The 15,475-nt window shown below is 48.1% G+C and overlaps 1 protein-coding gene across 10 annotated transcripts in view; it reads right to left on the reverse strand.

Annotated features, from left to right (window-relative positions):
* DNMT1 (DNA methyltransferase 1) overlaps window positions 1-15,475 on the reverse strand; it is a 62,426-nt gene that overhangs the window by 43,341 nt on the left and 3,610 nt on the right. For 5 of the 10 annotated variants that reach the window (XM_015122836.3, XM_015122835.3, XM_077977271.1 and 2 more), the window contains exons 2-5: window positions 7,079-7,115; window positions 4,917-5,024; window positions 4,492-4,711; window positions 1,292-1,367 (exon numbers count right to left, since the gene is read on the reverse strand). In XM_015122836.3, the coding sequence (XP_014978322.3) occupies window positions 1,292-1,367; window positions 4,492-4,711; window positions 4,917-5,024; window positions 7,079-7,115 (441 nt within the window). Of the gene's footprint in view, window positions 1-1,291; window positions 1,368-3,246; window positions 3,295-4,491; window positions 4,712-4,916; window positions 5,025-7,078; window positions 7,116-15,475 lie in introns of all 10 variants that reach the window. The other 5 variants (XM_077977274.1, XM_015122838.3, XM_077977272.1 and 2 more) reach the window with 3 other exon arrangements.

Genomic DNA, 15,475 nt, shown 5'->3' on the forward strand with positions numbered 1-15,475 from the left:
ACAAATGAATTTCTTCAAGTAAAGGGCAAGAAGATAAGAGGAATTTAAAATCTGTGAGGAATTTTAAGTAAAATAGGAGGGAAGGAATCTATAACTTTAAGGAACAAGTCAACCAAACGCTGTCTGTTTGCCACACGGCTTGTTCACCACAAAGGGAAAAATGTAAACACCAACTACATATCTGATAGTAGGGAATTCTTACATTTTATAAAGACATCAGAACAGTATTATTTATACTTTGGTTTGTTAAAAAGACTGTTTTGGCTGGGCACAGTGGCTCACGCCTGTAATCTAGCACTTTGGGAGGTCAAGGTGGGCAGATCACCTGAGGTCAGGAGTTTGAGACCAGTCTGGCCAACATGGTGAAACCCCATCTCTACTACAGATACAAAAATTAGCCAGGCATGGTGGCAGGCGCCTGTAATCCCAGCTACTCAGGAGGCTGAGGCAGGAGAATCACTTGAACCCGGGAGGCAGAGGTTGCAGTGAGCCGAGATTGTGCCACTGTACTCCAGCCTGGGTGACAGAGCCAGACGCTGTCTCAAAAAAAAAGAAGACTGTGGGCCGGGTGCGGTGGCTCAAGCCTGTAATCCCAGCACTTTGGGAGGCCGAGACGGGCGGATCACGAGGTCAGGAGATCGAGACCATCCTGGCTAACACGGTGAAACCCCGTCTCTACTAAAAAATACAAAAAACTAGCTGGGCGAGGTGGCGGGCGCCTGTGGTCCCAGCTACTCGGGAGGCTGAGGCAGGAGAATGGCGTAAACCCGGGAGGCAGAGCTTGCAGTGAGCTGAGATCCGGCCACTGCACTCCAGCCTGGGCGACAGAGCAAGACTCTGTCTCAAAAAAAAAAAGAAAAAAAAAAAAAGAAGACTGCTAAATGTTAGCAATTATTGTAAACTATAAGTAATTAAAAAAAAGTTGTCAAGAGATCTCACTATCTAGAAATATACTAAAATATTTATGGACAAAGTAATCCAGGTGGGGCGGGGACACACAATACAGGGGTATAGATGAAACAATGGCTGTAACTTGATAACTGTTGGCACTAGATGGGTATTTCAGGGTTCATTATACAAAACTCATAATTGTGTGTACATTTCACCTTTCCTATGAGTAAAAACAGTTAACGCTTTCAGAAATGCTATTCATAAACATCTAGTGAACAGAACTGCAAGATGAAAACCTATATAACATGGAAGACAGAATTGCCACGTGACCCCCTACCAATTCCATCCCAAAATGGCCGACCCCTAAAAAAATGCAGCTGCCAATTTATCATATACTGACCCCTTTGTGAAATGAGATGTGATGGTGGTTTGTCTGGTGCTTTTCCTTGTAATCCTGGGGCTAGGTGAAGGTTCAGCTGTTTAAAGAAAAAAATGTATTAAAAAAAAAAAGCCACTGTAAATAGAAAGCCCACAGCAATAATGCAGTTCAACATTACTAAGCTATTGCAGGAAGCCAGGTTCTAAGGACTAAGCATCTTTGCATTTTTATTCTAGTCAATAACCAGCTCGCTAATGTCAGCAGTTAGCACCTGCCAGTTTGCTGAGCCATATCATGTCAGTTATTTGAGGGGCCAAATGCTAAAGAAGGCCAGGAAACAGAACCTCTTGTTAAAATACCAAAAGATGAAGTGGGCCAAGCACAGTGGCGCACATCTATAATCCCAAAACTTTGAGAGGCCGAGGTAGGAAAATAATCCAAGCTCAGGTATTCGAGAACAGCCTGGACAACATGGCAAAACCCCATCTCTACTAAAAATACAAAAAAATTAGCTGGGCGTGGTAGTAACACACCTATAATCCCAGCTATTCAAGAGGCTAAGGCATGAGAATCACTGGAACCCAGGAGATGAAGGTTGCTGTGAGCCAAGATCACACCACTGCATACAGCCTTGGCGACAGAGCAAGACCCTGTCTCTTAAAAATAAAAATGCCGGGCGCGGTGGCTCAAGCCTGTAATCCTAGCACTTTGGGAGGCTGAGACGGGCGGATCACGAGGTCAGGAGATCGAGACCATCCTGGCTAACACGGTGAAACCCCGTCTCTACTAAAAAATACAAAAAACTAGCCGGGCAAGGTGGCGGGTGCCTATAGTCCCAGCTACTCGGGAGGCTGAGGCAGGAGAATGGCGTAAACCCGGGAGGCGGAGCTTGCAGTGAGCTGAGATCCGGCCACTGCATTCCAGCCTGGGCTACAGAGCAAGACTCCGTCTCAAAAAAAAAAAAAATAAATAAATAAAAATAAAAATAAAAATAAAAAAAAGAAGGCCGAGCACGGTGGCTCAAGCCTGTAATCCCAGAACTTCGGGAGGCCAAGACGGGCGGATCACAAGGTCAGGAGATCGAGACCATCCTGGCTAACACGGTGAAACCCCGTCTCTACTAAAAAATACAAAAAACTAGCCGGGCGAGGTGGCGGGGGCCTGTAGTCCCAGCTACTCGGGAGGCTGAGGCAGGAGAATGGCATAAACCCAGCTGAGATCCAGCCACTGCACTCCAGCCTGGGGGACAGAGTGAGACTCCGTCTCAAAAAAAAATTAAAATAAATAAAAAAACAGAAAAGGAAGAAAAGAAATAGCCCTGGTGCAGTGGCTCATGCCTGTAATCTCAGCACTTTGGGAGACAAGATGGGCAGATCACAAGGTCAAGAGATTGAGACTATCCTGGCCAACATGGTGAAACCCGTCTCCAATAAAAATACAAAAATTAGCTGGGCGTGGTGGCACCTGCCTGTAGTCCCAGCTACTCAGGAGACTAAGGCAGGAAAATCACTTGACCCAGGAAGTGGAGGTTGTGGTGAGCTGAGATCACGCCACTGTACTCCAGCCTGGCAACAGAGTGAGACTCCGTCTCAAAAAAAATAAAATAAAATAAAGAGCTGGGTGCAGTGGCTTACGCCTGTAATCTCAACACTTTGGGAGGCCAAGGCAGGTGGATCACCTGAGGTCAGGAGGTCGAGACCACCTTAGCCAACATGGTGAAACCCCGTCTCTACTAAAAGTACAAAAATTAACTGGGCGTGGTAGTGCGTGCCTCCATCTCAAAAAATAAAATAAAAATAAAAAATAAAATAAAATAAGGCCAGGCACAGTGGCTCACACCTGTAATCCCAACACTTTGGGAGGCCGAGGCGGGCAGATCATGAGGTCGCGAGATTGAGACCATCCTGGCTACCATGGTGAAATCCCATCCTACTAAAAATACAAAAAATTAGCCAGCCAGGCATGGTGGCAGACACCTGTAGTCCCAGCTACTTGGGAGGCTGAGGCAGGAGAATGGCAAGAACCTGGGAGGCGGAGCTTGCAGTGAACCGAGATTATGCCACTAGGCAACAGAGCAAGACTCTGTCTCAAAAAAAATAAAATTAAAAATAAAATAAAATAAAAATGAGGTGGCTGAGAACCAGACCTGGGCTCAAGTACTATCCTCTTGTTTGTTTTTTTAAAAATTCCAGAAGAGTTCCTTTGCCTACAAACTAGACAGGAGTCTGAGAATAAATGTTTAGTTTAACCAGGCATATAAGGTCTTAGAAGGAGTTAAGTATTTTTAGCACTTGTCATCTGCAACCTCTCACACATGTAGCCATGTTTTGGAATCTAATGCTGTAACTTGGTCAAAAACAAATTTTTTTTTTTTTTTTTGAGACAATGTCTCTCTTGTTGCCCAGGCTGGAATTACAGGTGCCTGCCACCAAGCCCAGCTAATTTTTTGTATTTTTAATAGAGATGGGGTTTCACCAAGTTGGGCAGGCTGGTCTCGAACTCCTGACCTCAGGTGATCCAGCCACCTTGGGCTCCCAAAGTGCAGGGATTACAGGCATGAGCCACCGCACCCCCGGCTAAGACAAAATTTAAAGATGTACACATCTTAGTTAGGAAGTGTCTAGTAATTACTAGTGAGGACGTGTATACAAGAAAGGAACCTGGAAACACTGACCCAGGGTCCAAGTTTAACTGCCCACTTATACGCTACTAAAGCCTCCTTCTAGGCTGAAAATGAGCCAAGTGGTGCCAGGCTCAGTGGCCCATGCCTGTAATCCCAGCACTTTGGGAGGCTAAGGCAGGTGGATCACTTGAGGTCAGGAGTCCAGACCAGTCTGGCCAACATGGTGAAATCCTGTCTCTACTAAAAATACAAAAATTAGCTAGGGGTGGTGCTGCCCGCGTGTAATACTAGCTACTTGGGAGGCTGAGGCAGGAGAATCGCTTGAAACTGGGAGGCGGAGGTTGCAGTGAGCCGAGATGGCGCCATTGCACTCTAGCCTGGGCAATAGAGCAAGACTCTGTCATTAAAAAAAAAAAAAAAAAAGAGTCAAGCTGGGCCAGGCGTGGTGGCTCATGCCTATAATCCTAGCACTTTGGAGGATTCTTGAACCTGGGAGGCAGAGGTTACAGTGAGCCGAGGTTACACCACCGTGCTCCAGCCTGGGCAACAGAGTGAGACTCCATCTCAAAAACAATTAAAAGGAATCATCTGCTCTTACGCTTAGTCTCTCCATCGGACTTGCTCCTCCTGGGCGTGCGAGGTTTGGAAAGGGGTTTGGGGGGACTGTTGGCATCTGCCATTCCCACTCTATGGTCTTCACCTCTTGCTTGGTTCCCGTTTTCTAGACGTCCATTCACTTCCCAGTTGCAAGCATGAGCACCGTTCTCCAAGGACAAATCTTTATTTAAAAGGGATTTGACTTTAGCCAGGTAGCCCTCCTATAGCAGGAAAGGATAATTTAAGTAGCAGTGAATGTAAACAAGTGTCAGAGAACAAGGAAACACATGTGTTTCCATCATCATCATCATCATCATCATCATCAGGCAATGAGGACAGCTGGAGATCTTGCTGCCTCCGTGGTCACAGACAAGTTACTGGGAGGAGACATTTTTCTAGAGGCTGGGATGCTGAGAACTGACTTACCTCAGATAATTCTTCTTTACGTAATTTGGTTTCCAAGTCACATAACTGATTCTTTATTTCTGTTTGCAGAAATTCATGCAAGAGATTCAATTTCTCCTTCACACATTCCTGAGGGAAGGATAGAGGTTTAGTGGTCCCCAGATTCCCAAGCTATTCACTAATGGACTAACACACAAATTACTGAGCTGCCTGGTCACATCACAATGACTGAACGACAGGCAATGCTGTCTTGGCCAAAACACAGTCATGAAATGTGTTCAGGGAATTTCCATTAGGATCATTTCACTCCTGTCTCCAAAGTGGTGAAAATTGGAAAAGCTGGAGGTGAGATGGAGACTTATGGTTTACAAGAACAATACTGTGCTTCTGTAAAGTGTTGGCCGGGCACAGTGGTTCACACTTGTAATCCCAGCACTTTGGGAGGCTGAGGCCCCCAGAGTTCAAGACCAGCCTGGGGTGACATGACAAAATCCCATCTTTACAAAAAATACTAAAAAACTGGCCGGGCGCGGTGGCTCACACCTGTAATCCCAGCACTTTGGGAGGCCGAGGTGGGCGGATCACGAGGTCAGGAGATCAAGACCATCCTGGCTAACACGGTGAAACCCTGTCTCTACTTAAAAAAATGCAAAAAGATTAACCCGGCGTGGTGGCGGGTACCTGTAGTCCCAGCTACTCGGGAGGCTGAGGCAGGAGAATGGCGTGAACCTGGGGGACAGAGCTCGCAGTGAGCCGAGATCGCGCCACTGTACTCCAGCCTGGGCAACACAGCCAGACTCTGTCTCAAAAAAAAAAAAAAAAAAAAAGGCCAGGCACGGTGGCTCAAGCCTGTAATCCCAGCACTTTGGGAGGCCAAGATGGGCGGATCACAAGGTCAGGAGATCGAGACCATCCTAGCTAAATACGGTGAAACCCCGTCTCTACTAAAAAATACAAAAAACTAGCCAGGCGAGGTGGCGGGCGCCTGTAGTCCCAGCTACTTGGGAGGCTGAGGCAGGAGAATGGCGTAAACCTGGGAGGTGGAGCTTGCAGTGAGCTGAGATCGCACCACTGCACTCCAGCCTGGGCGACAGAGCGAGACTCCATCTCAAAAAAAAAAAAAAAAAAAAAAAAATTAGCTGGGCATGGTGGCTTGAGCCTGTAGTTAGAGCTACTCGGGAGGCTGAGTGGGAGGATCCCTTGAGCCTGGGAGGCGAAGGTTGCAGTGAGCCAAAATTGTGTCACTGCACTCCAGCCTGGGCTACAGAATGAGACACTATCTCAAAACAACAACAACAAAAACACAATAAAACAGTGTTACCAGGACAAGTTACAATCCAGAGTAGATTGTTTAGGAACTGAGATTGGTTAAAAAAAAAAAAAAAAAACACAGGCCAGGCGCAGTGGCTCATGCCTGTAATTCCAGTACTTTGAGAGGCCAAGGTGAGCAGATCACGAGGTCAGGAGTTCAAGATCAGCCTGGCCAACATGGTGAAACACCATCTGTACCAGTAATATAAAAATTAGCTGGGCGTGGTGGCAGGCACCTGTAGTCCCAGCTACTCAGGAGGCCGAGGCAGGAGAACTGCTTGAACCCAGGAGGTCGCAGTGAGCCGAGATCGTGCCATTGCACTCTAGCCTGGGTGAAAGAGTGAGACCACCTCAAAAAAAAAAAAAAAAAAAAAAAAGGGCCGGGTGCGGTGGCTCACGCCTGTAATTCCAGCACTTTGGGAGGCTGAGGCAGGCGGATCACAAGGTCAGGAGATCGAGACCATCCTGGCTAACACGGTGAAACCCCGTCTCTACTAAAAATACAAAAAATTAGCCGAGCACAGTGGCGGGCACCTGTGGTCCCAGCTACTCGGGAGGCTGAGGCAGGAGAATGGCGTGGGCCCAGGAGGCGGAGTTTGCAGTGAGCCGAGATCGCACCACTGCACTCCAGCCTGGGCGACAGAGCAAGACTCCGTCTCAAAAAAAAAACAAAAACAAAAACAAACAAACAAAAAAAAACACCCAACTATTAGCAGCAAATTAGTGCTGACATTCACCAAGAGTATCCAAATTATCTTTGAAATCATGGGAAAAAGTGTGAAATCCATTTAAAGAAAACAAACCTCTTTTCATGATCCACAAAGTATGTCAGTCACATTTGGTAGCAAGAAAAATTTTAAGGTGGAGATTACCTTTTCTGTTAAGCTGTCTCTTTCCAAATCTTTGAGCCTGGGAGGAAGAAATAGGGGAGAAAATACAAATACTTGTTAAGCAACTTCATTTGCCTGTAAGAATATCACAGTTCTAAACAAGTTTTGGACAGAAACAAGTTTAACGTATGAGTGTTAGAAAAACCAAAGCTGGCTTCTGTCTCCCCACAAGAGTCTAGAGTGTCCTACTGGAATGCCTAATGCTAAGAAGTCATCTGATCTGAACAAGCTTCCCCTTTTGGGGGCCATTTTTCTGATGACTGTGAGATTACACAGCAGCTCTGTAACAGAATATGTATATGTGTGTGTGTATACATATATATGTGTGTATATATATGTGTATACATATATATGTGTGTATATATATGTGTATACATATATATGTGTGTATATATATGTATATACACATATACATATGTGTGTATGGAGTGAAGTGGTGCGATCTCAGCTCACTGCAACCCTTGCCTTCTGGGTTCAAGTGATTCTCACACAGTCTCCCAAGTAGCTGGGATTACAGGTGCCACCAGCCTGGTTAATTTTTTGTATTTTTAGTAGAGACAGGGTTTCACCATGTTGGCCAAGCTGGTCTTGAACTTCTGACCTCAAGTGATCCGCCTGCCTCCGTCTCCTGAAGTGCTAGGATTACAGGCATGAGCCACAGTGCCTGGCATGCATATATACATATAATTTTTTTTTTTTTTTTTTTTTTTGAGACAGTCTCCTTCTGTCGCCCAGGCTGGAGTGCAGTGGTGCAATCTCGGCTCACTGCAACCTCTGCCTCCCAGGTTCAAGCTATTGTCCTGTCTCAGCCTCCCAAGTAGCTGGGACTACAGGCACCCGCCACCACACCCAGCTAATTTTTGTGTTTTTAGTAGAGACAAGGTTTCACCATATTGGTCAAGCTGGTCTTGAACTCCTGACCTTATGATCTGCCCGCCTCGGCCTCCCAAAGTGCTGGGATTACAGGCGTGAGCCACCACGCCCGGTCTAATTTTTTTTTTTTTGAGATGGGGTTTCACTCTTGTTGCCCCGGATGGAGTGCAATGGTGCGATCTCAGCTCACCACAACCTCCACCTCCCGGGTTCAAGCGATTATCCTGGCTCAGTCTCCCAAGTAGCTGGGATTACAGGCATGCACCACCATACCCAGCTAATTTTACATTTTTAGTAGAGACAGGGTTTCTCCATGTTGGTCAGGCTGGTCTCGAACTCCAGAGACCATGCCTAGCCTATATATTTTAAAAGGTACCAGGGACCGGGCATGGTGGCTCACAATTATAATCCCAGAACTTTGGGAGGCCAAGGCAGGCGGATCACTTGAGCCCAGGTGTTCAGACTAGCCTGGGCAACATGGCAAAACCCTGTCTCTACAAAAATTAGTGGCTGGGCGTGGTGGCTAATGCCTGTAATCCCAACACTTTTGGAGGCCAAGGTGGGTAAATTACCTGAGGTCAAGGGTTTGAGACCAGCCTGGCCAACATGGCAAAACCCCATCTCTACTAAAAATACAAAAATTAGCTGGGTGTGATGGTGGGTGGCTGTAATCCCAGCAACTCGGGAGGCTGAGGCAGGAGAATCGCTTGAACCCAGGAGACAGAGGTTGCAGTGAGCCGGTCACGTTGCCCAGGCTAGAGTGCAATGGCAAGAGTGAAACTCCATCTCAAAAAAAAAAAAAAAGCTGGGTTGGTGGTACGTGCTTGTGGTCCCAGTTAGTTAGCTGGGAGGCTAAGGAAGGAAGATCACCTGAGCCCGGGAGGTCGAGGCCACAGTGAGCCGTGACTGCATCACTGCACTCCAGTCTAGGCAACAGAGTGAGACCCTGACTCAAAAAGATATCAGGAAAGGAGGGGCAGGTCATACAGTTGGGGCCCTTTACGTAAGGGAAATGACCTACAGCTGGTCTTTCTCCAGTTGGGTCTGACCACAGCCCATAACAAGGTGTGCCACAGTATGGCCAGTGTCAGAATAAGTAGCCCAGGGCCACAGGACACTGGGGGAACAGCCAGTTAATATTCCTAAAGGCCTGGTGGGGGGTGGTGGCATTTTAATGAGGATGAAATGGGGGAGTGAAGCATCCAGGGAAGCAAGGGGTACCCACACACAGGGCGGATAGAGGTGAAATTAGAGGAGGTGGCTGGCGCCTCCCCAAATAACTCATTCTTCAGGATGTCTCTAACTAATCATTCCTAAATGTAGAACTGCCAGGAGTTTCCCTGGGAAATCGTGGTCTGATTTGATTACTGACAATTAGTGGCTTGACTCTTTCGGGGACAAAAAGGGAAAACATAAAAGAACAATAGCTGGGTGCGGTGCTGTGGTGCTGAGTGCCTGCAACCCCAGCTACTCAGGCGGCTGAGGTGGGAGGACGGCTTGAGGCCAGGAGTTCGAGTCCAGCCTGGGCAACATAGGGAGATCCTATCTCTTCAGAAAAAAATAAAGGAACAAGAAGAGAAGGTACCAAGGAAAGGGAAGGGAACACAGAGGCTGTTGTTCCCAGCCTGGGTGCTAACTGCAGACGTGCAATGAGAACAGGTCTAACCAGCTGGGTAAGTGTCTGTTGGTGGAGAGAAGGTGCCCCAGGCAGGGACCAGTCCACTGCCATCTCTGGACCTTCCCATCCAGCACCCGCACAGACAGGTGCTCAGTTATCATTTGCCTGAAAGGCAGAAGTGGCTCCTCCAGGCTGGCCTTCCTAGAGGGCAAGTACAGGCAGTAGCATGAGGAATGCTTTGCTGGACCGATGTCTTACAGCGGCTGCTCTGGGTCATGCGGGCCCTGATTCCCCACCAGCGCTGCTCACATCTGAGCACCTGCTGAATGCCAGACCCTGCTCCAGGCAATGAGTTAAGTGATTAAATGTAGGTGCCACTAGGCAGGGACTTCCTGACTTGCTGCATGGTTAGGAAAGACTGCTCTGTAGGGCCAGGTGCAGTGGCTCATGCCTGTTATCCCAGCACTTTGGGAGGCCGAGGCAGGCAGATCACAAGATCAGGAGATTGAGACCATCCTGGCTAACACAGCGAAATCCCGTCTCTACTAAAAATACAAAAAAATGGGCAGGCGCGGTGGCTCAAGCCTGTAATCCCAGCACTTTGGGAGGCTGAGACAGGCGGATCACGAGGTCAGGAGATCAAGACCATCCTGGCTAACACGGTGAAACCCCGTCTCTACTAAAAAATACAAAAAACTAGCTGGGCGAGGTGGCGGGCGCCTGTAGTCCCAGCTACTCGGGAGGCTGAGGCAGGAGAATGGTGTAAACCCGGGAGGCGGAGCTTGCAGTAAGCTGAGATCCGGCCACTGCACTCCAGCCTGGGCGAGAGAGCGAGACTCTATCTCAAAAAAAACAAAAAACAAAAAAAAAACACTCTGTAAAAGAGACACTTCGCACCCTGGAAACACAGTGGTAACATAGACTGCATATTATATATACTGCATCAGTTGGACTCAAGGTGCTATGAGGTGAGACACAGTAGCTCACGCCTGTAATCCCAGCACTTTGGGAGGCCAAGGCAGGAGGATCATTTGAGGTCAGGAGTTTGAGACCAGCCTGGGCTATATTGAGAGATCCAGTCTCTCAAAAAAAAAAAAAAAAAAAAAAGTAAAAATTAGCCGAGTGTGGTTAGTCTCCACCTGTGGTACCAGCTACTTGGGAGGCTGAGGTGGTAGGATCGCTTGAGCCTGGGATGTTGAGGCTGCAGTGAGTTATGATGGCACCGCTGCACTCCAGCCTGTTCAGCCTGGGCAACAGAGCAAGACCCTGTCTCACAAGGAAAAAAAAAAAAGATGCTTTGACATCAGGACTTCCAGGAGCACAGGGAACCTCTTCCGGGCAAAAGTCATTCTACCCTTGTAGCAACTGGGGTCCGAGGAGAGCCTTAAGTCAGGAGGGCTACAGAAACTGGTACTTCCAGCCAGAGGCACACAAGCTGTGGTAACAGCATTACACTCGATTTCTCAGTCACTCTGCTGAGAAAACTGGAAGGACATGGCTTGTACCTCTACCAAGCTAGCCAGTCTCCTGATCCTGAGGTTGCCTGGGGTGTGAAGGACAAGGTTCAACTGACTGCGGAGACCAAGGTGTCCTTTGCAGAATGGGTCTGCTTTCTTTCAACCCCTCCTATGAACTGGGATATTTAGCCTGGCAAAGAGAAGAAGAGAGAAACCTTCAAAACCCCTAGAATGTCTCATCCAGTGGAGACTGGATTTAACCTGCCTGGCCCCAGAGTGGCAGGTGGGATCCCAGGCAGGCACCCAGGAGCTGGCAGGAGGGTCACTGTAAAGACACCCTTCCCTGGTAAAACTGTGATGACACCAATCACACCTGCTAAAGCCAGGAGGGTCGAGGACGGCCAAGAAGGAAGTAGCAGAAGACTCAGAATGCCGGCTTAGCGCATAGCCTGAGACCCTATGATTCCTTCCTAGTGTTTCCCTCGGAGATGAGCCCTCTGCAGAGGGAAGATAAGATATATATATAAACAGTTGGCTGGGCACGGTAGCTCACGCCTGCAATCCCAGCACTTTGGGAGGCTGAGGTGGGCAGTTCACCTGAGGTCAGGAGCTCGAGACCAGCCTGACCAACACAAAGAAACTCTGTCTCTACTAAAAATACAAAATTAGCCGGGCATAGTGGCACATGCCTATAATCCCAGCTACTTGGGAGGCTGAGGCAGAATCGCTTGAACCCGGGTGGCGGAGGTTGTGGTTAGCCAAGATCACACCATTGCACTCCAGCCTGGGCAACAAGAGTGAAACTCCGTCTCAAAAAATAAATAAATAAATAAATAAATAAATAAATAAATATATAAACAGCCACAGAAGAATAAGGCAAATACGGCTCACGCCTGCGGGCTTCCCAAGATAAAGGGTGTAACAGCCTCAGGAAGGAATTGAGAGCTCTGTGCGAACCGGGCACAGGAAGCTGCTTAAATAGGCGGACCGTCGAGAAATGGCTGCCTCTGGAAACACCCAAGAAACAAACGCCAGACTGGTCACACACAGAGAGGGAAAGGCACCTCCAGAGAGGAGGCTGGCGACAGTCGGAGGGAGAGCAGAAGCATCACACTTATCAATCTTATTCCATAGTTAACAAACCACCAAAGCAGTCAAGGGGAAGTAGAACCCGTGATATCAGAGCCATGTTAAGAAAACTAACCCAGCAGAGGTATCTAGTATAGATTGGATAGGAAGAAGTTATAAAATGTTAGATTACTCTAACACCTCTATGCCAGAAATGCTGGTCTGAAATATAGCAGACCATGGCTGGGCGCAGTGGCTCATGCCTGTAATCTCTATACTCGGGAAGCCAGGGCAGGAGGATCACTTGAGCCCAGGAATTCGAGACTAGCCTGGGCAACAGAGCGAGACCCTGTCTACAAGAAAAAATAATTAGCTGGGTGTGGTAGAATGCACCTATAGTCCTAGCTACTCGGGAGGCAGAGGCGGGAGGATCACTAGAGCTCAGGAATTTGTGACCAGCCCGGGCAACATAGTGAGACTCTGTCTTTACAAAAAATAGTAATTAGCTGGGTGTGGTGGCATGCACCCATAGTCCTAACTACTCAGGAGGCTGAGGCGGGAGGATCACTAGAGCCCAGGAATTCACGACTAGCCTGGGCAACACAGCGAGACTCTGTCTCTACAAAAAATAGTAATTAGTAATTAGCTGGGTGTGCTAGCATGTACCTATAGGCCTAGCTACTCGGGAAGCTGAGGCGGGAGGATCAATACAGCCCAGGAATTTGAGACCAGCCTGGGCAACACAGCAGAGACCCTGCCTGCCTAAACAAAAAATAGTAATTAGCTGGGTGTGGTAGCATGCACCTGTGGTCCTAGCTACTCAGGAGACTGAGGCAGGAGGATCACTAGAGCCCAATGAGCTATAATTGTGCTGCTGCATTCCAGCCTGGGTGACAGAGCAAGACCTTGTCTCTAAAAATATAGTGGACCATGCAAGACAAGTTACAAGTCTGTCAACCCAGCTTCTTCAGGCTGGCTGCATGGCAGCTGGAGCAGGGCTGCCCAAGACAGCATCTGCAGTAGGCAAAAGAGTAGACCCACTGGGCACGGTGGCTCATGCCTGTAATCCCAGCACTTTGGGAGGCTGAGGCGGGCAGATCACCCGAGCTCAGGAGTTCAAGAGCAGCCTGGGCAACATGGCAAAACCCCATCTCTACTAAAAATACAAAAATTAACCGGGCTTGGCCCGGCACGGTGGCTCACGCCTGTAATCCCAGCACTTTGGGAGGCCAATGCAGGCGGATCACGAGGTCAGGAGATCAAGACCATCCTGGCTAACACGGTGAAACCCCGTCTCTCCTAAAAATACAAAAAATTAGCCAGGCGTGGTGGTGGGCACCTGTGGTCCCAGCTACTTGGGAGGCTGAGGCAGGAGAATGGCGTGAACCCGCGAGGCGGAGCTTGCAGTGAGCCGAGATCAGGCCACTGCATTCCAGTCTGGGCAACAGAGTGAGACTCTGCCTCAAAAAAAAAAAGAAAAAAAAAGAATCATAGTATAATAATTTTTTTTTTTTTTTTTGAGACAGGGTCTCGCTCTGTCGCCCAGGCTGGAGTACAGTGGCATAATCATGGCTCACTGCAGCTTCGACCTCATGGGTTCAAGTGATCCTCCCACCTCTGCTTCCTGAGTAGCTGGGACCCCAGGAGCATGCCACCATTTTTGGCTTTTTTTTTTTTTTTTTTTTTTTGAGACGGGGGTGGGGGTCTTCCTATGTTGCCCAGGCTAGTCTTGAACTCCTTGGCTCAAGCGATCCTTCTGCCTCGCCTCCCAAAGTCCTGGGATTACAGGCATGAGCCACTGCACACGGCCTAGTCTAATAACTTTTACACATACTGGGACCAAAATGCGTGTGTGACTCACTTTCTTGCTAGATTCACTTTACTGCGGTAATCTGGAACCAAACTCACAGCATCCCCACTGTATACACAGGACCACAAAATTAACAGGTGACAAAGGGCTTTGGACAGGTGCTGCTCTCAACACATCTATACCGATAAGCTCAGTCTTCCTAACACCCCTGTGGAGCAGGTAGCCCCACCCCCTTTTTATAGATGAAACACCAAGGCACCAAGAAGTTCAATAACTTAGCCATACAGCTGGCAAGTAGGGCGGGATGTGAACCCCAGCAGTCTGCACCCCTAGAATTCTACCACAGGGGAGCAAAACAAAAAGAGGTAAGTCAATTTTGCCTTATTCAGTATGTACTCAGTAGTAGCCAAGGAACTGGAGTTAAGGAGTTCAAGACCTAGCTTAATCCAATCACAGAATGACTAGCAGATAAGAAAGCTGTAGTAGTTACAAAAGCTAATCAGTTGTGCGAAGGAGGCTGCTAGCATTAATGTGTTAATCCAGGCTGTACAGGGGAAGAGCTAGCATGCAAGCATTCGAGTCTATTGTGCTCCAAGCTACAGATACAGTGAATATGGCAGACATGCTCTGGTAACAGACTCTGAAATAATCACTAATTTCAGTGTTATAATGGCACCATGTGGGGTACACCAACAAGATTCAACACTCTTATTGTGGGGAAGCAAGCCTAGCTGTCTGAGAGCAGGCTTAAGAATCAATTAACAGGCCAGGCACGGTGGCTCACGCCTGTAATCCCAACATTTTGTGGGGCTGAGACGGGCGGATCACTCGAGGCCAGGAGTTCAACACCAGCCTGGCCAACACAGTAAACCCTGGTTTCTACTAACAATAAAAAAAAATTAGCTGGGTATCTTGGCGCATGCCTGTAATCGCAGCTACTTGGGAGGCTGAGGCAGGAGAATTGTTTGAACCCAGGAGGCGGAGGTTGCAGTGAGCCAAGATCTCACCACTGCACTCCAGCCTCGACAACAGAGCGAGAGTCCGTCAAAAGAAAAAAAAAAAAAAAAAAAAAACATCAAACAATGAACCAGCTGGACACCATGGCTCATACCTGTAATCCCAGCATTTTGGGAGGCTAAGTCGAGTAGATCACTTGAGGTCAAGAGTTTCAAACCAGTCTGGTCAACATAGCAAAACCCAGTCTCTAATAAAAATACAAAAATTACCTGGACTTGGTGGCGGGCGCCTGTAATCCCAGATACTTGGGACGCTGAGGCAGATTTGCTTGAACTCAGGAGGCGGAGGTTGCAGTGAGCTGAGATCATGGCCACTGCACTCCAGCCTGGGAGACACAGCAAGACTCAGCCTCAAGGGGGAAAAAAAAAATTAGCTGGGCGTGGTGGTGCACACCTGTAATCCCAACTACTTGGGAAGCTGGGACAGGAGAATTGCTTAAACCCGGGAGGCGGAGGCTGCAGTGAGCTGAGATCACGCTATTGCACTCCAGCCTGGGTCACATAGCAAGACCCTGCCTCAATTTAAAAAAAAAATCT

The sequence above is a fragment of the Macaca mulatta genome, chromosome 19 (genome assembly GCF_049350105.2).
Source record: "Macaca mulatta isolate MMU2019108-1 chromosome 19, T2T-MMU8v2.0, whole genome shotgun sequence".
In the NCBI taxonomy this organism is placed as follows: Eukaryota; Metazoa; Chordata; class Mammalia; order Primates; family Cercopithecidae; genus Macaca; species Macaca mulatta.